The following is a 26,355-nucleotide window of genomic DNA, read 5'->3' as shown; positions in this document are numbered from 1 at the left end:
TCATGATACATTTTAAATATATAGTTGAACGCTAAAGTGCTGAGATCCTTTTACAACCCGTTACTATTCATTCCTTAATTTTGTTTGAAATAAAAATTATTTGTGTTTAAAGAAGTATTTATAGCTACTTTTATCAAATGCAATTAATCATACTATATTTTCGCATATCATACATATAGTGCTCTGTGTACAGTATGAATATCTTAGTGGTTGATTTTAAAAACTAAATGCCTCATAAATATTTGCTCCAAGTGTCTTAAGTTCGTTATTTGTTATAAGACGTTGTAACAAATCGCTTTGAAAATCTTTTAATGTTGGTTTATCTGGTACTTGTCCATTTATAATTGGTATTATTTTGGCCATTGGCATGGATACCTTATTAATATTTATAAACGCATTTGAATCATACTTTGTGTTTATGCTAGTTTGACTCGATGTTCCTGGTACTGAAACACCATTCTGAATAGTTTTGCCATTTTCTACTATAGGAGAAGCAATAAAGAATGCAGAAATGTGGTCCACTAGCAAACTAAATCCGCTTCTAATACTACTTTGTGTTAAATTTTGTACTTCTTCACTTTCTAGAAGATCCAATGTTTCATTGAATAGTTTTAATAATATAGGTGTTTGTTCTGCCTCGCAATTTGATAATAGCATATATTCAGCAAGATTTTTTACAGGGTCTTTTGAACTGTCTGCAGAAAGAGAAGATGTTAAAGCCCAGTATATTTCTTCTATGTCTCTTAAAGTCAATTCTTCTTTCAAACAAATTGATGCTGTTATTTCTGCCACCTTGTCTTTTATGAGTAAACCCAATTTTTGAATTCCTTTGTATATAAAGTGACTTGAAAGTGACATATATTTTGTTTGTACAACATTTTCTGTTGTTGTACCATTAGAATTCTGAATATCCTTGTATACATGACCACCCATTACATTAAATTGAATTCTTATTAAAGTTGCTAACATGGCATTCGAATAAACTACTAAGGCAGATCTAGCAATTGCTAAAACTTTTAATTCATTCCAACATGTTACTTTATCAGGACAACCATTTCTAAGCTTATTTACAACAGCATTAGTATCCAAAACTTTTATTATAGAATCTTTTAAAGTTAATGTAAGAGACATTATCATCTGACTGCAAGTTCTTTCATTACATTCAAAATATTGATGTCGCTTTGATCTGTCCAGCATATCTTTTATCTCTTTCTCTTGCCATTCTCGAAGTCTACGTGCTGTATATCTGACAAAAATAACACCACCAACTATGATACCTCCAAATATAAACTTTCGTCTATGCCGATTCACAAATCCACGAAGACTTGAAAACATTTTTTTTACATAAATTGTATAAAATGTTGTTTACAAAATGTTATATATCATAAATAGTAACAATATTTTTGCTCAATTAACTATGAAAATGTCTTAATCATGAAATAATTTATTGCGCGTCCACTTCTGCAGGATTAGTTAAAACTGTATTTCTCAATCTATATGCAATAAAATTACTTGTATCGATAAACCTCTCTACACAATTCACAATACAACTTCGATTAGTTGAACTCAAGGAACTACCAGGTGTTCCAATACAGGGTTGCCAGCAAATATCAGTTAAGTTAAATGTCAGTCTCTGAAAATAAAAAGATTATCTTTACATATATTTGCAATAATATATTACAATTTCTTTTTCAAAATATTTTTGTATTTATAAATCAACTAACTAATCACAATACTTAACACATAAAATTAACATACTGTTAAAAGACATTATTTTGGATATAATTTTATATTCAATGCAAAAGAAAACAACTATTGTTACATACGATATAAAAGTCAATGAGTATTCTGCTTATTCTTTACTTTGTAATGTTTGACGATAGATATTACTTTCAATATTCCTAATTCCGGAATTATATTAATTAAAAATTATTGTACGGAACATTAAAATGACTTAAAAGAAAAATATTCATTTGTAAACTAACCTGAAATTGTTGATTTTTACTTTCTCGCTCAATGAAGGTTTGTAGTTGTTCGTCGACCGTACCTTTCGATCTTTGATCCTTCATAAACGTCATTCTTTAATTCTCACCGTACTTTTTTTTAAAGCTGAAATGATCGTATATGACCATTATACTATTATTATAATACCGAAACTTATTTTAATTTTCACTTACTAAAAAAATGAACTTAGTCAGGACAAAGTAATAATAATAAATTAACAATAATGATAAAATTCAAGGTTAGTATTAAGCTTTGTATTTATGAATTTAAATTATTTGATAGAATCAGATAGAATCAAGAAAATGCAATTTATAATGTGACGGACTTCAGATGTATGCCGTGCCAACTTCAGTCAGTTACCTTTAAAATTCACTCATAGTCCACCGATTGAACGATTTTTAAAACTTACTTATAATTTAGAAGCCAGGAAGAATATTTAAATAAAACTAGTCTCAATTAATTCTTTAGGTTCCAAATTTTTATTTGAACCTTTAAAAGTTCAAGAATTCTGCCTAGAAGTCAACAAATTTACTTTTTTTAATTGTCACATATCAATTAGTTCTATCTTTTCACCACTAGATGATGATAAGATACAATTGATTAAATCTTATACATATTTTTTAAATAGTATATTAGGTAATCTATTTATACATCCAATCAGTAACTAAATCCCTAACAGATTATACAATGTATCATTTATATATACGGTAAATTATAAATCTGATCTAACACCAAATCCAGGTCCTGGTGGTGGTGATGTCAATGATGTTAAACCAGATGCCGGATCTGCTGCAAATCTAGGAGAATTTTGTGGTCCTGGTGGCGGTCTTTCACCCTTTTTAAATGCATTTATTATAGCAGTAGCACTTTCAGGTGTTAAATCTTCCTGTAAGAGATAGTGATATTGCTTATATTTATTTTATGGACATTCAATTTATTTTAAGGCATATACTGGATTTGAAATCAAATTAGGATTATCTAGTTGGAGCTTTGAAATATTTTTTAAAATTATACTTACATAGTAATCATCATTAACTTGAAACATTGGTGCATTAGCACAAGCACCAAGACATTCTACTTCAGAAACAGTAAATAGTTTATCTGCAGACATTTCTCCAACTTTACAATTTGTAGCTTTAATTACGGCTTCCACAATAGAATCGGAGTCTCGTAACCAACATGGAGTACAGGTACAAATTTGTACATGATATTTTCCCATTGGTCTTCTATTGAACATTGTATAAAATGTTGCAACTTCATAGACTCGCATGTGAGGGACATCTAATATTTCCGCCACTTTGTGCATAGCAGAAATAGGTAACCATCCATGTTGACGTTGAGCCAGATCTAACAGAGGTATCATTGCACCACGTTTATGACCTTCAGGATAAATTTTTAAAAGAGCTGCGATGCGTTTCTTGTTTGCTTCATTGAATTCGAATGGTATACTTGGATTATCAACTTCACTATCTCTATGCTATTCAATATAATATCAATTAGCATCGGTGCAAAACATTCATTAATTTCATATTTATATAATAATACATACAATAAATAACTGATCTGAGACGCGAATGGTTGAAGTATATAATCCTCTAGCGTTCTTGCAATTCTGTTTAACCAAAACAAGTAAATAAATAATACAAATTATTTAAGAGAATTTATTAGATGTCAGATAACTATACTCTGTGATCTGTGAAGTATTTAAAATACAATATGTTTAAAACAATGAAAAAAATTACATTACCTACTTACTTACATTACATACTTGTTTCACAGAATGTTTTTATTTTCAGAAGAAAAAGGAAAACATTTTATCAAAGTTAATTTTAATTTGATCATAAATTAGGATTCCGAAATATAACTTAAAATATTTATTAAATGATAATGAAGTATTTGAAAAAATTTGGACCATATAAATTGATATGCGCATATAGATAATAATATATTTTTCATAATAAGAATAGTATCAATAGCATAAATAAAACAAAATTATTTGACATTGGTTATTAAAATTCTTTTATATTTTTAAGTAGTTACTTTAAATAAGTAGAGATAAGGAAAACTAATTTCATGATATCGTTTTAAAGGTATTTTATTACTGTAAAATATGCGGTAAATTTATATAAATAAACAAAATTATATAAGATTATGAAAGAGGTTATGACACTAGGAATTAGGCTATACAGTATTAGGCTATACAAAACTTACGGCAAGAGCATGAATTATACGCAAAGGTAAAAACATGGTTTTAAGATTATTGTATATTTATTGTTAACAGTTGTTCGCTTCACTTTTTTGTTTCTACGAAATAAATATTTAAATCGCAATTTGAGATAGATCACATTTCTTCGTTTAGAGCGTCACCTATTGGGTCGATTTAGAATTAAATATTGCCATTTTCAAAATAGCGCTAATTGTAAATCATCACATGTGCATATACGTATATAATAAGTGAGAATAACAATTGTATCGTAATTTGTATTGGAATTAGTATCAAACGTAAGAAAAATTGAGAATAATATCTGAACATGACAAAAAATAGAAAATAAAAAATACATATAAAATAATTAAAATGAAATTATGAGAATTACTTATTACAATATTATGCAATTACTAATTAAGTTGTATTTATGTTTCTAAATTAGACCAAAGGCTGATTTATAATTCGAATTAGAAGTATAAACACAAAATAAAGATTGCCACCTAATGACAAAATCCGCAATCACTTAGTTGCCAACCCAATAGAAATATTTATCTTTCTACGATTTCACTTTTCTCCTAAGTACAAACGCGCTTTTCTTTGTTGACGTTAGGTATATGTTATCTATCATTCCGCTTAGCAATTGCAAAAGTGCTTGTAACAAATTTAAACGAACAGCTACATACTGTTCTTTCATCAATATTTTGTTATGTATTTTTATTTAAAATTTTTGATAAATCCTATATTTTATTAATTTAATGAAAATAATATATCTATTTTACCGTAGCCTGCACGCTCCCCGTACCTTAATATTATTGAAAATTGCTAGGCAGAACTTGTTCACGGCGTATACGCGAATGAAAAGCAGTATCAACACGTACAAGAATTAAAAAATGCAATTGTACGCGAATGGCATACGTTAAGTCAAAATTATATCCAGAAACTATATAAATCGATAGCAAATCGTACAATAGAAGTAACAGAAAATAAAGGGGGATGTACCTATTATTAAATAAGTATATATGTTTGATAAGTAATTATTGTTAGTTATAATTTATGTTGATTATTATTTTCTTATTGTACATGTGCCATCATTTCGTTTTTAAAATAAAACAATTTTTTTGTTACACATTAAACCTCATAATATTTTTAATTATTTTCAACGAACTGCATATTCTGAGCTCATAATGTTTTGATATTATACGTTACAGACGAAATGCTTTGCACGCGTCATTGAGAAATTGAAGATAGCACACCTCTCTTTGACGAGGAGTGTATATGTACAAGTGATGTACACAGCCTCCTTCGCAACTGGGCAAGTTACAGCCCTGATACGGTAGAAAATGGTACAAAATTTCAATAGGTAAAATTAAACGATTTCGGATGATGTACGATCTTAGATTTAGTGTAACTGTCCACTCTGAAAGTGGATAGCATTTTGAATATTTAAAAATTACTTCTATTCTTATACATTTTTTTATACGTACATTATATCAGTTAATGTATCGTTGCATTCACCATAAAAAAGTATTAACGCATTTAGATTGAATATTGATTATTTTAAAGGATATTGTAACATTAATTGATTGATTTATTCTATCTAAATGTGTATATAAAAAATAATTTGAAAAATTATTTTGTTATATTAATTATATTATTATATTAAACCATTAATTAAATTAAATTAAATTACGATGTTTAATTTATTATACATATATAATAACAACATACTATGACATAATATAAATTATATATGTATACATATATAAATACTATAAATATATAAATCATTATTAAGTTATTATCCTCAGATAGGTTATCGTTAGTTATTTAGGTTATTTTTTCTAAAGTTTTTAAGGTCACTCTTAGTTGTTTTAATTTGATGGAAACTTACAATCTTTTTTCTTACCTTCTTTGCCGATTTTTCAGTAGAATGGAAAGACAAATCTAATAAGATTTATCGGAAAGGTCTTATTATCATTAAAACAGAAGAAATGGTGAAAAAATATATTTTAAAGAAAAATTTGTAGAAGCTTATCTGAAGTGTGTTCAATTATTGTACTTCCGGATATGTAATCTTAGTGAATGTCTGTTGCTTCAAATCGATTTTCATCGTATTCATAGATAAGTATACATATGTATGTATATATATTGAACAATAATCAGTTATCTAGTATCGTTAATAGATTTTCACAAACTTTGTCAACATGTTTCATAAGAGCTAGCCAGTTTAATCTGTGATTAATCCAAGTATGCATTCGAATTCCTAACAACATTTCTTTTCCAATGCTGTAGAAATTTAGTTTACTTTGCTTTGATTAGGATTTTTCAATAAAATAAGGATCAATAATTTTATTCTCGATTCATCAGCGATTAAATTGCACGTTGACGCTTCGCGAATACTGATAGAAATAATAATAGTATACCATCAGAGTATTATGTTTGTTTTCTATGATTCGTGACTATAAATTATGACTACTTTTTCGAAAGATCCCAAACGTACTGATTCACATCCTCTTGATTCGAGAACTATTATAATGTATAATATATAGGAATAGCAGTAGATATGAAACATTTCAATGTATACAAACGTTATGTGAGAGGTCAAACCAATTTGCTTTCAATAAAGATGTGTCTGTTTATGGCCAATACCTATGTATAGGACTGGTTTATCGATATGGCATTTTCTTTTATTCATAGGGGGAAACGAAATCTATGTATGGAGTTTATAGATTTATTTTGGGAAATTTGTGGGCATTATTACATAAATATATGTATGAATAAGAAAGATAGAAATAAATCAATACAACAGGTTTATATCTTCCTTATGCATTGTATTTATTATTCATACAACTAATCACATTTATTACACCACAATACACAACGATACACTTAATAATTTAATCGAATCTAAATCGTAATCGTGGTACAACAGTAATCGATTAATAATGTAGAGGTATAAATAGCACACTTACTGTGATATCGTGTATATTCTACGATATACATACAACTGGTCAAGAATTTCGTAAAATCTCGGACCTGTAATCGGTATTCTTTCATCTACAATACTATCGCGCGAACCATTCTTAACTAAACGGTGCAGATTTTGCTTTTAACACGCTCGAAGGAAATTGAACAACGGAACTAACAATAAGATCCTCTTATTTCTACATATGCTGTAATTACTTTGCGTAATGACACCGAATGATCGTTAGTTCTCAACTGTTAATTTTTTGCAATCTGCCTTACAAATATATCTATATATGTATGTATATAAAGAACAAATTTTTGTTATCAATCGATGTTGCATCTTTATAAAAACGTTTTAATAAACCTAATTATTTGTTGCTACGAAATAGTTACGCGAAGTATTAAATCATCTTAACGTGTAAGGATAGTTTTCAGAATGCAAAAAATCAAGCTGTTACATCATTCTAATTTCTAAGTCTCTTATAAAAGGATTGGAAGATGTGTTCAAATCATTTCGAAGTGATAGAACAGAATTAAATATGCGTTTATACTATGCCTGATAATATTAAAAAATCCGATCGGCCGTGACATCTTTAGCAATTTGATTGAGATTATAATAAGCCACATCGATCGATGTGATCGATCTTCCTTGTAATGTAATACATCATCCTGTACGTATATTCTTTCTTTCTAATACTCAAATATATGTACTAATTTTGTGAATAGCTGATATATTCTTTACTTATACTAAAGCTATTTTACGTTGGTACATTTTATACACGTAATTATAGCATAGGCGACGGAAACAGTGAATCTTCGAAGTAACGTCTCGCGAACAATGAGATTACAATAATTAAAGTATGATTCTCTTACAAAAATTCTCTTGCCGTTGATGTCGAATAATGTTATTTCAATCGAACATTATTAGTCGTGTTCATTACCTTAATTTTTATTTACGTGACTCTTTTTTAGTTTTTTTATAATAGAAATCATAAATTTAGGAGAATAATCCAGTTTTTTTCAGACAGACCTATAATATTTATCAAGGAAAACAAATAGAAAACATTTTTGTTCGTTTGTGATACTTTCTATCAGAATGAAAATATATTTTAGGTGATTAAGTAATTAAGAAACAAGTGATTAGAAAAATGTATCAAGCCTCATAAAAAGGGTCACATAAACGAAGATTTAGAGTAGGTATATCATCTTACGTCGGTTTTATATAAGTTCGCTATTACGATCACATGAACACATGCAGCGTTCGGTATTCATTAATATCGTAAGTACATTGATGCATCGTTGATTTTGATATATAAAACAATGCTTAATCATTCTCCAATCGAGGAGGCAAGATATTGTTATTACAAATCAGAATTATTTTCACAAATTTTTTAAATTGATATTTTATTTTAACTTATGCTACGGATGTTTTGCTTCGGTTGATTTTAATAATAACTAATGAAGAATTTCTCTCTAATATTTTGGAAGTAAATTTTCTTTTTACATTTTTTACGTTTTCATGTTTAAAAATGATGAATCGTATGTTCCGTTTTACGAGACGGAATTTTTATAGCCGTGAATGTTATAAACTAATCAAAGTTGATTGATCGATAGAGATCTTTTGTGAAGAGAATTTTCTCCACTTGAAATAGAAAACGCTAACAAGAATAAATATTGAAATAAACAAGTAGATACAGAATGTCTTAAAATTGTATTCACTATCAAAATTTCAATTTTGATATCCATGATAATAAAAATGCATAGAAATGCTTGGTAAAATAGATTTTGCTAAACATTAAGCTTACAATTAATTGAAAAGTTGTCAATTAGGTAGAACGTTTAGTTTCGAATTTAAGACAGGATGAATATCAAGCACCCTATATACATGTAGCTAATATAAATGAAATCATAGTTTAGGAAACGATTGAAAATATTTGTTATTTATTTAAAAGATGTTTATAAGAAGATTAATTGTCGAATATTACAAATAAATTTGTTCGATATAGCTGATTTAAAAAACTTTTAAGGGAAAATTATAAGATGTACGTGGCTGTCACTGTTAGGAACTTATTTGTTAAGCAGGACAATTATCATAAATCATTCTATTTAATGTAACTGTATATGTGAATGTTGTTATAATTAATTCCACTTAACGATAAAGTTTCCCATTTCATTTGTAAAGTTTCCACAGTTGGGTTATTTTTTATTGTCGAAGTATACACGAATAACATGCAGGGAAAACAAGTTTTAAAATTCGGAAGAACAATTGATTATGTTCATGTTATGTAAAATTGTAAAAGGAAATTTCTCATCACTAATATACACATACCCCTTTGTATGAAATTTCATATTAAAGCGCATTAAATATACGTTAATTAAGTAAATACCGTTTCCCTTTATGTCTTGTCAAATTTTATGACGACAACAAGGTTAATTTTAATCATCGTAACATTTGAAGCTACGAAAATTCTTTTTGCAGCAAGTAGTAACCGATCATTCGATGAATAGTTATTTCCACACATTTCGAGCTTAGCCTCTATATTTCTTCGATAATCGTTACTACTATTATTATCACTACTGCTACCAATAATAATACTAATAATAATATCAACTAGAAAAGAATCTTAATAATTTATATAGAAAATGTACAAGAAAATCTACATTCAACGTACGCGTATATCTTTATAAATGTGATCGATTTGTGATAACCGAATGAGAGAAGAATAAATAAATTAAAAAAGAAGGTTATACTATATGAGAAAAATGGGAAGTCTGAGAGCGGGGAAAAGACCATGTACAATGTACAACGTTGTAAAATCTTATTGTTAGTCTAATTGGTGGTATAACTGCAATAAGAGAGATGAAATATCGCTTTGCAGGAACGATTCGTAAACCTAAAGAGTTTGATGTACATGACATAAAGAATCTTTTGGGCAAAACATCATGTGTCTACATTTTTGTCAATAATAAAACTCAATAGAATTTATAATATGTATACATACATGTCACCAAATAAAAGGAAAATAAGGTAGTAAAAACTTGTTTATCTAAATTCTCGTATATAAATATCGGCAAATTGCAGGCAGTGTTTGTGCACAAATATTATGTATATTTTCAATTATTAATTATGTAAATTATACATATAATAAAATTGTGTATTGTTATTTAATTGAATATATTGTGTTTGTAATTGTAATAGTTTACTTTACGTAATTTGCGTATTATAGAAATACAAGGTGCAATAGAATGTACTATAGCACATATCTGTTGTATAGCTATACGTAGTCGTATATGAGTGTTTTATAAGCTAAGAAAGAATGATAGAAATTTTGATTTTAGTTAGATTATGCATATCCGAAGAATTAGAGAAACAAGTTTTTGTTACTTATGTATATATATATATATATATATACATAATATACATATATATATATATACATACATATATATATATATATATATATATACATATATATATATATATGTTTATTAATTAATAAACAGATTTCCCAATTGCATGCAATGAATGCGTTCTTTCTATTTTTTGACACATCTTTAATTAAAGTAAAAGAAAAAATGAAAGTATTACGAATTTTCTAATAGAATCATTATACCGCATTATTATTCTTTTGATTACGCGTCTCAATATTGCATATTCTTCAAATTCGTAGTGTATCTGTATTATATATAACAAAATATAAAAATGACATATTTGTACGAAATGGTGGTTACGACTGATATGCGTATAATTCTAATTTACTACCCAATACTGCACATTTGATTCATTTTATTAATACATTTAACGGCATACAACATTCTTATCGATTTGTTTCGCACATTTTGAGCAAAATGTTAAATTTGAGACTAAAAATGTTAGGTTTTAAGAAAGATAAAGTATATACGTTGTTAGATATTCAAATTGCAACGTAGCGTAATAAAAATCAATTTACGAATTGTAATTTGTAAAACGTAACTTCCTTTATTGTAAGTTATAGTGCGATTTCAATTTCTTCTGGTTTATGATATAAATTGAATAGAAAAAAAAATATAAACTATAAATTCATAGAAAATGTATACATATATCGATATAAATGTCTAACTAAGTCTAATTTAATACAAAATATTGCATTTTTGGTTGGATGAAATGCATGTGAGAAATGTTGTTGCAATATATGTATACACAATTTTTCCAAATTTCTAGAAAATTGTTGCATATTCTACAATACATTGTAAAATAATAGAAATCTCTAATTAGATATACATATTTCGTATGTTTTAATACCCAAATTATTTAAAAAGTTATAAAAAATACATACAGAGATGTGTATATATATTTACCTACTATCTCTCAAAGATGTGAGAAACATGTACATATTTCTATATAGACCAGATATAGCAAGTTTTAGAACATGCCAACTAAAATCCTAAGCACAAAAAATGTCACCGAGACTGTCACATTTATCAAATTTACAGCTTTATTTATAAAAATTGTATAACATAATATACAAAAGTTATAAGCTCTTAGAAGTAAGTTAACGTGTATTTGGAACTATTTGTCAGAAAATTCAACAAAAATAACCAAAACATTAACGAATAAAATTAAGTTATCAAATAAACCGTTCGTCATTTTATTCGATATAGATGTTTCTTTCTATATTGATGATACTTGACGTAAACAATTTATTAGCTTTGATAAATTAAAAGTCTCTGTATGTAACATGAAACCAACTTACGCCCCGTTCACGTATATTTGGGTTCTCACTTGCACTTCATTTCGTTTGAGTTTCTTTGTTACTTATCATTAATCTTAGGACGTCGTCGAGTATTTTTATTTCGTTCGAGAAGTAAGTATGCGAGAGTACATACAGCTATTGGCAGTTTTGAAAATGAATGTGCATCCTTTTCTACGTACATATACGAGTAAAGTTTTAACTTCTGTTTCTCAATCTCTCTGGTTCGTTCATTTTCTTTTATTCCATCTTTATCTTCTCCGCTGCTTGCTCTATCTTCCCAATCTTTCTCCGTCTAATTTTCCTTGGTGTGATGCAAATTAGTTCAATGGCACGATTTTGCCCTCCGCTGGAAGCGTCGCATTCGACGATGCCACTCGTCGCGCCATTCGATCACAATCGACCTTTGCGTCACTGTCAGTCCACCTTGACCTCCGCCATCGCTTTCTTGGCCAAGAATCAAGTACGATCTGGAAATTTCAATGGTCTAACTAAAAAATCGATTCGTTATTGTTTGTTTATCATCCCCTAACTCTTTATAACTAAAATTTCATTTGCTTAGCAGGTATAAGAGAGAAAAATACAAATTAATGCAATTCATTAGGTTATACTTTCTTGGTTTAATCGTCATAAATAGATCATTTGATATTCAGGATAGCGAGATAGTGTAAATATTAATACGATGCAACAGTACATAGTCATAAAACGAAATAAAATTAAAAGATTAAACATATGGATGCACATAGTTTTACAAAAGGTTAACTTGCCTCGGTATATGATATTATCTAAATGTTTTTGTAAATTTCTGATATTTTATTCTATCCCAGCCCTTTTTAAATTAAGATATTTATATTGTAATAATTTTATCAAGTATGTGAAATTGCTTCTATTTTTAGCAAGAACCTTCATCATTACCGTTTTAAATAATAATCTGATCAAGTCGTATAATTCGATGTAAAAAGTATGAGTAAAGAAAGTATAGAATCCAACCTTCGAAAGTTAATTATTAATTTTGTTTACATCACATATATACTTACTTGTTCCTTATCACAATATTTTATGCTTTTTTCGTGGTAATTATTTTAAGATATTTTTTTTAGAAAATACATTTATTAAGATGTTATTGAAGGATTTTTTTAAAAATAAAAGTTTTGGTTCATTGTAAACTTTAGATATGTATCAAATAATTTACCTGTTTGGCTTGATTTTCGGGCATCTACAGGCTAAGTCGGCCGAGTGTACGTAAAGAAACACGTCACCACGACGAATCCTCGAGTTTGAAGATTTTTTATAAATAAAGTCAACATTTAAGGTGAAACGTATCCAAACTGAACTAGACACGCTCGTTCCTGCTGGAGAGCCATCGTTCTTTTTGTGTCTATCTGTTATCCTACCCAGAATAGCTGAAAGAAAAAATATGGGGTAATCTCTTAGTTCTACCACTTTTTTGTGATTTACCGTATTTATATATTTTACAAGTTTAAAAAGATATAACGTTTTTTAATAATACATTTCGTTAATTACGATCTCTTGCTAAACACGATACATAAGGAATTAAAAAGATTTGCTCCATTTACGGTTACATCATTGACGTACACGAGTAAACCAATATCGTTCATGGTGCAATGAATTTAAGTTATATTACGCCATATGCAGTAATACTACTTGTCATTTCATTTGTGACCGGAAATCAAGAAATATCATCACTTTACTGTTGGTTGCATTGCAAATGAATCACGAAGGAGTATGATAACAGTAAATTCTGTTAATTTTACCGGCGAACTTAAATAATTATGTTTGCCAAATGCAACATCACGCCTAAAGGAGAGAAAATAGATGATGCAAAGAATGTATAAACAATATGAGAATTCGTCTATATTCTGATAAGAATTTTTTATTGAAACTGAAAAAATTGCTTATTTTTTTAATAAGTACATGAAACGAGGATATTTATATTATGAGAAAGAAATAATGGTAATATTTATGTATCATTTTTTACTTTAAACAGAATTTTAAAAATTCTTAGAATTATTTTTCGTAGTGACATATAATCTACTCTAATTACTTACCATAATCTCTTTTGCAATACTTGTTCAGGTTCAATCTTTTAGTGCTGGCTCGACATTTTCCACATTGATCTATGACAAACAACATAGAAAATTGCTTATAGACAATATACAAGAATTTATATACGAGAATATACAAAATATTTTTAGCTAATGTATTGTTTTCTCTATATATATAATTATAAAGCGTTTCATATATAGACAGATTTCTGCCACATTTCACACGTTTATTTCTGTTTGCATTATCATTAGATTTTCAATTGCATCTCGATTGATAACATATCCCCTTGTTAAATGGCAAGAAGCAACAGTTGTCCCTCTTGAGAACCGGGAAAGGACTCAATCGATCTTGCTAATCATCGACTAATAGCTTTAACGAATACAAATTTATGGACACATATACACAATATAAACTTATAGAGGATATTAACTAGAGTCTGATGTTTTTTGTGATCTCAGCATATTATGTCTAAATTTCAAGGTAAATTTTCATAATCTCAACCTACAAAGCAATATACGGTCATTTCAATTGCTTACTATACATTCAGATTATAAATGTGTAGTAGGTGAATTCGATACTTCAATTATATCGTTGGTACATATATGTTCTGTATTCAACGAAGAACCCTTCTTGAATTTTTATATGTTAGTCTATGGTTTCTTATTTGTTAAACTGGTTTATGGGACGTAATCAGAATAGTCAATAATATTTTATTAATACGGTCTATTATCATTATTGGGAACAGTTGTGGGTACAGCTATCCATTTATTATCTAATCATTCTATCCAACGAAACGATATTCATCTATATTATAATCTCAAACGACATGGCCACCGTACAGCGTGTCTTCGTCCCGAAGTCCCGCAATTAACTTTCTTCGGAATATGTTCCAGTGTAACAGCTCTTAGCCTGATCATAACTAATCATCTTTGCGTAATATGCTTTATGGAATAATAATGCATCGATCGAAGAAACATTAGGTTTAATTTATGTAGCAAAACGCTATAATTTTACACGTTTCTTTAATTCCATTATACCTCAGGTATTATATTTCCTTCATGTTCATCGATTATTGTTTCTAAAAGCACTGACTAATGTTAGTTGTAGAATATTAACAGCATCGTTATTTGAGTTTAATAAATTGTTTTCCTTAGTATACAAAAAAATTAAAAAATTGTCATCTCTTGTAAGTAACACATAACCATATACATATACTATATACGATTATTTGAACGTATTCAAAAATATCTTTTTCTCTTGTTTAATAGAATTTTTTGTACAATCATCTATCTAGTGATTTGCATAAGACAACGGAAGCTTTATTTTCCAGTAAATCATTGATATCGTTTGGTGAGTTATAACACGAAGTATTTGCTTATTTCAAGTACATACAAATCGACATAGAAGCGTACTATATTAAAATGAAGTACATACATTATCGAAAACGAGACTAAAGCAATAGATAGACGATTTAAGATACATCAAATTGGCGTACATGAAACGGACTGATGATAAAAATATAGAAGTAAGGACAGAGAGTTTGTAAAAGGGATTGAAATAAACACAAAAACTTCTGTTTGTAAATTTCATGCCGTTTTAATGAACCGTAGGCTCTCTGCAGGTCGATAATAGAATCCGTACAACGTACCGAATCCCCCGAACTACGAATCCAAACTACACGCAACCAGTACACACGCGCTTCGCTCCACTTCGCTTTTGCTCGTTCGTTGGCTAACCAAATTAAACGTAATTTGAATTTCGTTTGAAATTCAATCGATGTTCCGTTGGTAGACGGGTTCGCGTTATCTAGTAAAAAATAATGAAAATTCTACGCCCGTACCAAGCTACGGTCACGTTCGTCCATGTTCGAACCTGTCTGTCGATATTTCAAAAATTTTAATTCTGTCAAACAAAATACCAAAAAGAACAAATCGCTCCGAGAAACTTTTCGAACGTTAATATTTTGTGCAAACGTGACTTTTCATTCTGATTTCAATTTTCCGTGCATGTAGCATTTCTATGAGATAATTCTCCTAGCTTGTAACGATGGATCTATAGAACGAAAATTCATTAAATAAATTAATAGTGAAATTGGCAGATAGTTTGATCTTAATTCCTTCGATTATCGTCTGTAAAATATTTCTCGAAGAAGAGGTTTGCAATCAACTACACAGCAATATTGAAATATTGATGCAAATTTTGGAGGCCTGGCCAATCTGATAACTTATAATACTTATAGAATTCATATATGGCAATGATAGATGTACAGTTATATTTGCTAAAGAAGTATGCGCAAGCAAAAGTTAGTCATTTCAGGCAAGTTCAAGTTCTATCAAGTTTTATAGATCTTTAAATTGTAATACTTAAATTTACGAACAAAAGATGTTATTAGATTAGTCTTTGTTATAACTTATTTCTACTGTAATGTTGTTTCTATAAGGAGCATAATTTATGGCATTACCATGTACATAAATTTTCTTGTCGCGTGTAATTTCTGTTACGAAAGAATACGAAAGTAAGCAATGTTTCTTAGTAAGAATTCGCTAGTAGTAGACAAATTTCGTTGGTAGCTCGTTAAGTATACCATCGAATCAATTAACCGAATTACGAAATGGAGAATATGAGTCGAAAGCGAACCAGATATGCCGGTTAGCTGCTATGCCACGAATCGATCGTGATGGCAGAGACCTCAGACCATAATCCGTTTAATTCCTGACTAACGAGACATCCTTTGTGTCGATTAACCCGTGCCAATCGGCATCAACCGAACGAGCAATAGCTTCGCCATCAAATGTATCCCAAACCGTAAGGTCCGCTTTCCGATCGAGCGATTCGATCGATCGAATAGATGCACCTCGAAACTGATTTCAGTTGCTCTCCTCGCCGCAATGAGTCCGATGGTATATTGCAATCACCGAACAAACCACCTAAATCCAATGTTCCAGACCAAAAGTCAGATGCAACCGCAATTCTCTACGACTTTATGTCGATTTCTATATAAGGCGTTATGCGAATTTTGTCCTGATTTAACAGTTTTTTGTTCTCTTTCTTCTCATATGTTAAACGATGTATGGAGAAAAGAATAGAAAAGTATGCAGAATACAATGGAAGATCATTCGAATATGTGATATTGTGTGAACATCGAAATAATTTATTTATTATTTATTATTAATTGACTTTTCATATGTATCAATATACATATAAAAATGCATACATATAAATGTTATTCCAAAATATATTTCATTTCATACTATTTCATTCTACCTTGTGACATTCTTATCAATTTTTAATCATTTTAAAGAAGGTATATATATCTTCAATATAACCTTAATTGGTATATATACAGAATTCCATCCTGTGCAAGTATTTGAATTTTTTTTCTCTTTCTTCATTTTTCTTATTTATTCCATCTTTACGATTCGTGTATCAGAATGAAGGGAAAATCTCAATTTTCTATTGAGAAATCAGAGACCTGTCTCTGTGAGAAATGTTAACGTTTATTTGATATTCAAATCACGATAGATTGGGTAATGCTGTACTTCTATTTCGTTTGTGTTTTATGCGCAGAAATTACCATGGGTTATTTCGTAAGAAAGAAATCTTTTAACATAGACCAGTTTTACATTTTTTCTAAATATTCCCGCTTCTTTTAGCGCTCGAATATAGGATGCACGCGAGGTATACTCGCAGTCGTAAAGTAACGTCTTAATTATAAAAGGGTCTTGTGGTACGATGCATGCCTTACGAGGCACCCTAAGTATCTTACCGCGCAACGGACGAGTGGGACTTTAATGGACGCGTGGGTGCTTGCCTGCCAGTCGTGACAGTGTAGAGTGCAGAGAATCTACGGTTTTTCGTGCGACTACCTTTTGAAACGCCCCCACCCTGCAAGGGTAAGCGTAAACGGTGCTTTTAATGCGATGTACTTTCACGACGAAATTAAATGACTGGAATCATAGTCTACCGTTTAAACGAAATTTACATAGACATTTACTTGTCATCATACCCTCTAGTAAGTAGCGCCAACGCAACGAGTCAAGCATTTGACACTAATACCTCTAACTTCTTTTCGGTAGGTAGTGTATGCGTTTCAAATATCTTATCGTTTGCTTCGAAAATTCATATCATCAGAGTTTCTAGCGAATTTTCTAATTTATATTTTACCTGAGATAAGTACAAGCATGCCTATTTGTCATTTTTATTACGTATGAACTTTGTTGTATAGTTAGATATTAGTTCGATTTTATTATATACAATACAGTTTTATATTACGTATAGCTATATTAAAAAGGAGGAAACCTTCTCCTTAAAAACGAGAAAGTAGTATCTAATTGTAAAGTAAATAAAAGTAACAAATAATAATTTTAGAGGAATGATTCCAAACTTTTTCATCTTCGCGACTACAATCTTTTTTCCTTGGGTTTATATAATCAATATGTTTCTATTGTTTAAAAATTATGGAATTACCTATTTTATTGTCGTTGAAGACGTTCGTAACTTCTTACTCGTAACATAACTGAAGAATTTTGAAGTTGTATACGATTGGTTATATGTACATATTTACATTTACACGTAAAACAATTATTTTTAGCAATACATGCACATTTGTTTACACATTTGCTATAACATTATTTTAATCTAAATTTAATAAGACTTTTTCGAATTTACTTATGGGTACAGTATAAGATACTTATTTTTGATTCTATCATTTACTATATATTAATCATCCTTATTATGATTCATCCAGGGATTTTGTGCGACGCGTAGATGAAACGAGACAAGTTTAGGGAAAGTTTCATGATATTAGAAGCTGAGGCGCGACCTGGAGTAATGGAAGTTGAATCGCAGGGGTGATGGGAGGAGTCAATTAGTCTTGATTTAAATTAGCTACGGCGGCTGGTAATTAACTTTGGTTTAGGATCCAACCGGCAAGCCTGTACTGTAATAATGAAGATAATTATTACGATAGAAGTTATCATATACCGAGTGATACAATATTTTAAGAATATTCCAAATACATACGTCACGCTATTATAAATATAATATTAACTTTAATATTATATCTATAATGCTAATAATAGTATACATATATTGTTAATATTAATATATTAATAATTAATTGTGATACAAAAAGTTCTTTTACATTAAGGAATAACTTATATCACTAATATTCAAATAATTTGTAAATAGGGTAGTTTTATTCTACTTACTCTATTGTATAATCATTAATTAAATAAATTTTCAAAATCTAAAAATTACTTTCAAGATTCATCAGCTATTGGAAGGCAATCAAGGTATTGTCAAGAATATATATTATCGAACTAAATTGTAAAAGGGTGACACGATGAGTTTATCATGCTGTCAAACGTCCCCTTTGGCGAAATGCGTGTTCAGCTTTAATAGTCCACGAAAAACAGATCGATTGCTCATCGTGAGTACGTAGCATTGACAAAGCGAAAGGTCATTTCCTTCGAAACATTCTTTTCGTTATACGGATGTGCACCATGCATCATAAAATTTTTCCCACAAATGAGCTTGTAATATAATGAACGTAACATCAAGTAGAATTGAATCGATTAGCGAATTCAAATTCAATCCAGATATTAATAGAAAGTAGACGGTTTAGTAAGATTAAATTTATAAGATGTCTGAAAAATTGTACACAGAATAAATTGAATTAAAATACTTGCAGACATTTTAACAAAGTGAATTTCGATTTGTTTTGATTTTTATTTTGTTGTTTATTGTGGCATGTAACGAAAGGATACGGCCAGAGCTACTTTAAAATGCATCCATGATTGCGGAAAAGGAAGAAAACGGGAAAGAGAACGAATCGATGTGATGTACAAACAGTACCAGGGCTATGTTTCCTGAAATGGAAGGACCCTTAGTGGGCGTTTATTCGAGCGCATACGCAATACGCACAAGCAATAGGTTCACGCGTCGGTACAGTAAGCGAACTGTAAATTAACTCGCCTTGTAAACCAGACAACAAGTTTATCTCTGCTTCTTTCATACTGATGCTTCTTTGACACGTTACACGTCTATTGTTTTTATCCCTTAAACCAATTAATTTCGGTTATTTTAATAAAATCAGGTAAAGTATTCTAATCGGTGTCGATCATGTTATTGATCTCCTGCCGTTTGATTTCATTAACTGCTATTTCTAATCGTATCCTGTTCCGTACGTCATTTAGTTAGAATGTCAAAAGAATGCTACAAATTACAATGTATAACTGGATTAATTAAAACTGAATTATTATTGGGAACTTAAAACATAAAATATGAATTACACTTTAGATTTATCATAAAATATATGTTATATATTTGAAGACAGTATCTATTAAGATGATACATATTTTGCAAATGTACTAAAATTTTATACATTTGTCTGTAGCCTATGTAACTTATCTATAATATACATATAATATTATAAGTTAAAATTTTTATACATTTATTTTATTAATAAAATTTGCATATATTCATATACATTTACAATTTATCATACATAGAGCTTTGCGCAAGGAAGGAATAAAAACTATTAAAGATTACATTGTGAGAAAGTTGTAACACTAAAAATAATGTATATAGCATCTTACAAAATTATTCTAAATAATATAACTAATAAAGATTATAATAAGAAAAATATTTGCAATATGCCGAGATACGATGCAATGAACTTTTAAACAGAAGACGGCAGTTCATTCGGTACTTAGTTATTTAATGTTAATTCCATTTATCTGAACGTTAATTCTGATTTGTTGTAAATAACGTAGAAGCGTTAAACGTCGACACGATGATAGTTCTACTTCCTTTCAGCATCAATTTTAGGTTTTTCATCGAATTTTTAACGAATTTACGAGGTGAAATCGTAATTCACCGGCAAGCTGGCTCGATACAACGTAAGTACTAACATGTTATTACGTTCAGGTGTATGCCAGGGCAGAAAGCATCGATAGCCGTGGGCATTCCGTTTTTAGCATCGCGGGCTCATTGTTCATAAGCGTTGCAAACTAGTAGCTGGAGGATACTCGTCGCTCCTTCTCGAATGCTATTCTTGCAAGGAATAAGAGCATCTCGTATCACGTATACAGGCGTGCATACATCGCATCGGGAGTATGCATCTTGCGTCACGAATCGCATCTATATGTTAATGTTGCACGCAACCGCGCGCGTAATTCTCGTTGCACGCACCCACGCACTGGTTCCGTGCTTCGCTGCCGATGCATATGAACGCGATTGCGGAAATCCTGCGATCCGTCCCGCGTCCATTCCAGTTCTTTCGATCATGACAAATTGATATTAACACCCTTTATCTATACTAATTGATGTACATAAAATATTGCACCTGAACGATCTTTATTATCACTTCTTCTAGCCAGCGATATCGTTTAATTGTAATCTCATGTACTTACAATTAGAAAAGTTCTGCTTTTCAATATTCGGCGATTAAATGGTTTCCAATTCTTAATAAATAACGATATAAATTTTTCAATTTTTTTTCATTATATTTTATACGTTTCGGTAATACATTTGATATCGTGTAAATGAATATACAATAGAATAGACTACTTCTATTCTAATATTCCTAATATTACAATTTCTTTATAGTAATAACTTTAAACAATAATGCTTAAATTAAACAAAAAATTTAATAATATAGTCGTAATAAAAAATACATTCAGGGACTTTTTTTGGATTTAATAACACAGAGCTTTTTATTGAAAGTACATGCATGTTTTACATGGTCAAAGTGTAGCGAGTCTGGTGGAGTGTAAGTACTTTGATTAATACATATTACTCTCCACACATATTAATTTTGGTAGTCAATGGAAATTGCAAGTATAAATTCAGTCATTGTATTTGCAACAACCAAATAGTATCACATCATAAATTTAAATATTATGTTTCAATTACTCGGCAGTATATAGCAATATCGAATGAAAATTAAAGAATTGTTTTCGATAATTTGGAAATGTTTTATTTTGTGCATTTCATATTTAATCGTACTAAATCGTCAACCTCTTGCAAGCGCAATCCCTTGCTTTTCTTCTTGAATGCATACGCAAGCAGTCGATTAATTCTTTTGAAAACACTCGAACGTTATTAATTATCGAGCGAGCTGACGCTTGAATGTAAATTCACAGACAAAAATCCCACATTACGGTCAACGTATCAAACATGTAGTGCACAGTATTATACAATAAGTATATCCCTTGTTATCCCTAAGAGTGCAATTCTACTTAACTATAAAACCAACGGGCTCGATAACGGTTTTGGGTATGTAAGTACTTGTAAGGCATTCAATCGCTCCGACGGGAGTAGTTTTTCTTTACTCATTTCTCGAGCTAGCAGAACCAAATAATTTCCGAATGGACCCACGTCTACATATGCACATGGAAGCAGTGCAGCGAAGACGCGTGGAAATAAACGTCGGACCATTAAATGGTCTCCGTACAAATGTATATTTGAGACTAAATAATAACTTGGGAACCAACCCTCCTGTATCATTGCGTTCAGCGACCACTCACGGGAGGCGTAGGGGGGGAGAAAGCTTACCAAAAAGAGAAAGGGAGTTAACAAACGGAAAGGGAAACGGAGGTAAAGGGAAACACCAAACATGGAGCGAGAAAGACAAAGACAGAAAAGATGACTAAAATAAAAAAATATTGCATGGAACATAAGGCAAAGGCGGACAGATGGAATATTAATTTTGAATATAAGGAAAGCAAAGAAAGAAAATTGCTTGAACGAAAATACAATTCAATTTAATATGTCAGATATTGCGTTCATTTCTTAACAGTTATAAATTGAAGAATCATTTACTAAAAAAATATAGCGATCGTCTTTGTAATATATATAATGGATAAAATTTACAGAACGGAGTAAACTGTTTGTAGATTTGAAAAGGGTGCTTGTTCTATATTATTTTTAAAATTATCGTTACCGTTGAAAAAAGTTATTATCGCTGGACATTACGTACGAAAAGCTAAAAATCATCTAAGGAGGTGTTTCTCCGAGGACGTATTTACACTTCTGCTTTACAAAGATACTTCTGTATCTTTCAGAATAACAATGCTGTTCGTAAATAGGACTATTGATTTTATTCGAAGGAAATACATCATTCATCAGCGACAATAACTATATCTACTCTCATAAAGTTGAGCTCCTCTTATCTACAAATTATTGCGTCGAGATGGTAATATGTAATAGTGGGAGTAACTGGAACCTCGAGGCAATGATATGATACTTGATCCTACTATTGAACATGTCTACGGGACAGGATAATGCGTCGTTATTTATTGTTGTTATACTCAACATATTTCTTTTGATAACGATACTCATAGCTGAAATTTGTTAGTATTATCTATAGTAATAGAGCTGACAGAACGAAGGAAAACGAATAAGATACGTTTAAGATTTATATTAATAGTACGAGGAATGCATATGTATGTATATCTTATAATTAGGTTTAATAAATTGTATCATAGTATTTGACGATTTATCGTATTTTACTAATAATTGCAAATAATTTTGCAATTAAGCAATATAATATGATTACTCTTACCTTTTCCTTTTAATCCCAGCATTTCTCGAGATAGAAATTTGAACGTGTTATTGTATTTCCTTTCAGAATTATTCGTAATTTTATTAACTATATTAAACAATATGAATATGGTATAGGTACTTTCGAAAAAATGCATTTGCTTTAATAACAATTAAACATGTGTATTATTACGTTACTAAATTGTAAAAATTAAAAGCTAAAGATTTTAGAACGAATAAATAGCCGATATAACCGTAAATGATTATATAGACAATTTGATTTGATGTTACGTTTTATTCCTGTGTACACACTACACACGTGTGAATAAAAACGGTAAATTTTATGCTCATACAACCGTACAAGTAGGCCGTTGGAAACTTAGAGCAAATGGGCAAGCCGCAAGTGAGGGTAGCTTTAATTAAGCCATTAGGGTGGCTGAGAGGCTGCGACCAAGCGGCTAGACATTCCAACCCTCTATTCCCTCTCTCTTTCTCTCTCTTTACGTCGCGTCTGCCAAATTAATATTATGCTTACATTCCATACTGCCACGTGGCAAGCGAGTTTGTATCAGTATAAACATTCTAGTCTTCCCTCTCTGCATTTTCCTATATGTGTCTGCTAAGAGCATTTCTGTTTATGGGAATATTATAGTGGAAATTACAAATAAGTCAGATTCTTTTCCAGCTACAGAAAAATGTTATTATTTTCTATGTACTTTCGTGTATGCGTATTTCTTATCGATCGCTTTTCATATCGTTTATATTTAGTTATCATTAATTCATTAATAAATCAATACATCAATTATGATTAATAATAACGATTAATAATCAGCGTTATTTGTATTTATATCGGTATGTTAGTATAGTTTGTTGAGAAACGTGACAAACAGCCTGCATATATTTACACGAAACAGTTATAGCTTATTGTTAGTACTAAAGTGTTGTTTGAAACATACATTATGTATAATTCGTTTAGAAACAATGAAATAGTTGTTTCCATTCATTTTCTTCCCTCAAAGTCTCGAGTTTCGAGTCTCGAGTCTCGAGCCTCAAGATATCATTCGTAAAGATTACTAATACTCGATTAATAAATGACACTTTTCACAGTCTTTTCCCACGGGCAGAAAGTGTTAAGTATCAAGAATTAAAGCAATTTCATAAAATACGTCACGTTTGTTGATTTGATATTACTTACCAGCTCGTCCATCGTAACCGCGCTCGTCGTCGTCGTCTTCGTGTTCTCCGCTCTCCTCACCAGCTGTCCCTTGAGTCTGCACAACCCTCGGTATTTCTGCAAGAAGGAAAATAAATGTGAAATCGTTGACGAAAAGTTACACTAAATACAGCTCGTATCTCTTCTAAAAGGCTACACGGTTTCCTCTTTCGTATTCGCAAATTCTGCCTAATTGGACGCGCGATCGTGCGATAACATGTTCGAACGGTCGCGTGTTCCTTCTCGTTGATCGATCGATCGCTTCTAAAAACAGGACGGCTACGGTCGAAAATTTCATGCCATTTCTTTTTCTTGCGTCTCGAGTGATCCTTTGCTGTCTGAACTGTTAATGGAATGTTGGAGTTTCGTGTGTTTCGTTAGATACCGAGTACTCTAATAACGAAGATTTCCAATTGGGTCATTGTTTTACTATCCTGCATTGCTGACTTTACATTGATTGTGTTGTTAACATTTATTGGAAAATTCTTACATTTTAGTTAAAAATGAAGTAGAGTCAAGATTATAAAAATACTTATGTACATAACTATACTTTGTATATTTTGAAATCTTATTATGCATATTTCGTTATATTTTATCAAAATTACTACATCATTCTACGTAGTAGAATTCTCTTTTTTTGTTTGTTATAAGAAATATGTGAATAATTCGTATCCAACTTTTTTTTTAAAATTACGTGTTTTACTGTTCATAGATTACATGCCTGTTAGTCATAATAAATCAATGACAGATGTACAATACTAATACAGCAAGTTCTTTTTGATATAAGAATAAACTTTCAGATAAAATATATTCTAAAATTTTTAGAAATTATTTATATCAACTGTCATACATATTTATGAATTTCATTATAGAAGGGCTATATTTTTATGGGCATTTAATTAATTTATAAATATATTTTAAGGGCATTTAATTAATAAGAATGTAATGAATACTTCTTGATCGCCCAGTGTATCGAAGAATGCTTCAGCTTTAATGCAGGGGTCCCTATGTGTATAACAAGTTAGGATAAACTCTATAGGGAATGGTGCACTGCGATATACTGGATATAATTAAGTCTGCTACATACATACTTATATATATACACGCAGTCAATTTATTAGATTATCAATGGTGTAGAAAAAGTTGATAATCGGTCATAAGAAATATAAATTGCTGTCTCGAGTAACAATTTAAAGAATGTTATTGAATATTAAATTACTATTATTACTATCAATTTGCAATATATGTGACTAATTAATTTCGAGTGCGTATTTATCTCGTAATACATCAAACATTTGATGATATCGTATAAGGTACGTAGATCTTCTACTTAAATGAATAAGAACACATGAAATATGAAGATCTTAATGCCTTAAGGCTTTAGGGAATTTGTATACTTACTGATACAAGGTGCAATGTGCGATCTACTCTGTTGGTAACCTCTGGCACATCTGTTACAAGTGGTACCAGTTACTCCGTCTTTACACGGACACTGGCCAGTACTTTGGTTACAAGTTTTTCCGGAAGCTCCGATCGGATGACAGTCACACGCTGTAACACGCAACATGCAAAATAAGGGATGGTTAATTATAGTTATATTATTAGTTGTAGTAAATAGTTAG

The 26,355-nt window shown here is 30.2% G+C and overlaps 4 protein-coding genes across 4 annotated transcripts in view; all 4 read right to left on the bottom strand.

Annotated features, from left to right (window-relative positions):
• Window positions 1–138: 138 nt before the first annotated feature.
• LOC132908339 (peroxisomal biogenesis factor 3) lies at window positions 139–1,335 on the bottom strand. Its single transcript, XM_060962281.1, has one exon. It carries the CDS (start codon window positions 1,333–1,335, stop codon window positions 217–219), a length of 1,119 nt encoding a protein of 372 aa, XP_060818264.1. The 3' UTR covers window positions 139–216.
• Window positions 1,336–1,415: 80 nt separating this feature from the next.
• Window positions 1,416–2,330, bottom strand: LOC132908350 (mitochondrial import inner membrane translocase subunit Tim8 A-like). The gene is made up of 2 exons (XM_060962294.1): window positions 1,986–2,330; window positions 1,416–1,633 (listed from the first exon to the last, which is right to left on the bottom strand). The coding sequence occupies exons 1-2, from the start codon at window positions 2,076–2,078 to the stop codon at window positions 1,445–1,447; spliced, it is 282 nt and encodes a 93-aa protein (XP_060818277.1). The 5' UTR covers window positions 2,079–2,330; the 3' UTR covers window positions 1,416–1,444.
• A 130-nt stretch (window positions 2,331–2,460) lies between these two features.
• On the bottom strand, window positions 2,461–4,394 carry LOC132908343 (NADH dehydrogenase [ubiquinone] flavoprotein 2, mitochondrial). Its single transcript, XM_060962287.1, has 4 exons — window positions 4,216–4,394; window positions 3,554–3,616; window positions 3,023–3,481; window positions 2,461–2,890 (listed from the first exon to the last, which is right to left on the bottom strand). The coding sequence occupies exons 1-4, from the start codon at window positions 4,249–4,251 to the stop codon at window positions 2,717–2,719; spliced, it is 732 nt and encodes a 243-aa protein (XP_060818270.1). The 5' UTR covers window positions 4,252–4,394; the 3' UTR covers window positions 2,461–2,716.
• Window positions 4,395–7,028: 2,634 nt separating this feature from the next.
• LOC132908332 (netrin-B-like) overlaps window positions 7,029–26,355 on the bottom strand; it is a 111,973-nt gene continuing 92,646 nt past the window's right edge. The window contains exons 3-7 of the mRNA XM_060962271.1: window positions 26,135–26,284; window positions 24,716–24,811; window positions 13,977–14,045; window positions 13,100–13,310; window positions 7,029–12,377 (exon numbers count right to left, since the gene is read on the bottom strand). Of these exons, the coding sequence (XP_060818254.1) occupies window positions 12,233–12,377; window positions 13,100–13,310; window positions 13,977–14,045; window positions 24,716–24,811; window positions 26,135–26,284 (671 nt within the window). The 3' untranslated portion in view covers window positions 7,029–12,232. The remainder of the gene's footprint in view (window positions 12,378–13,099; window positions 13,311–13,976; window positions 14,046–24,715; window positions 24,812–26,134; window positions 26,285–26,355) is intronic.

The sequence above is a fragment of the Bombus pascuorum genome, chromosome 6 (genome assembly GCF_905332965.1).
Source record: "Bombus pascuorum chromosome 6, iyBomPasc1.1, whole genome shotgun sequence".
NCBI classification, from domain to species: domain Eukaryota; kingdom Metazoa; phylum Arthropoda; class Insecta; order Hymenoptera; family Apidae; genus Bombus; species Bombus pascuorum.
Note: the sequence above shows the minus strand (reverse complement) of the source record. Positions and strands in the feature narration are given on the sequence as shown.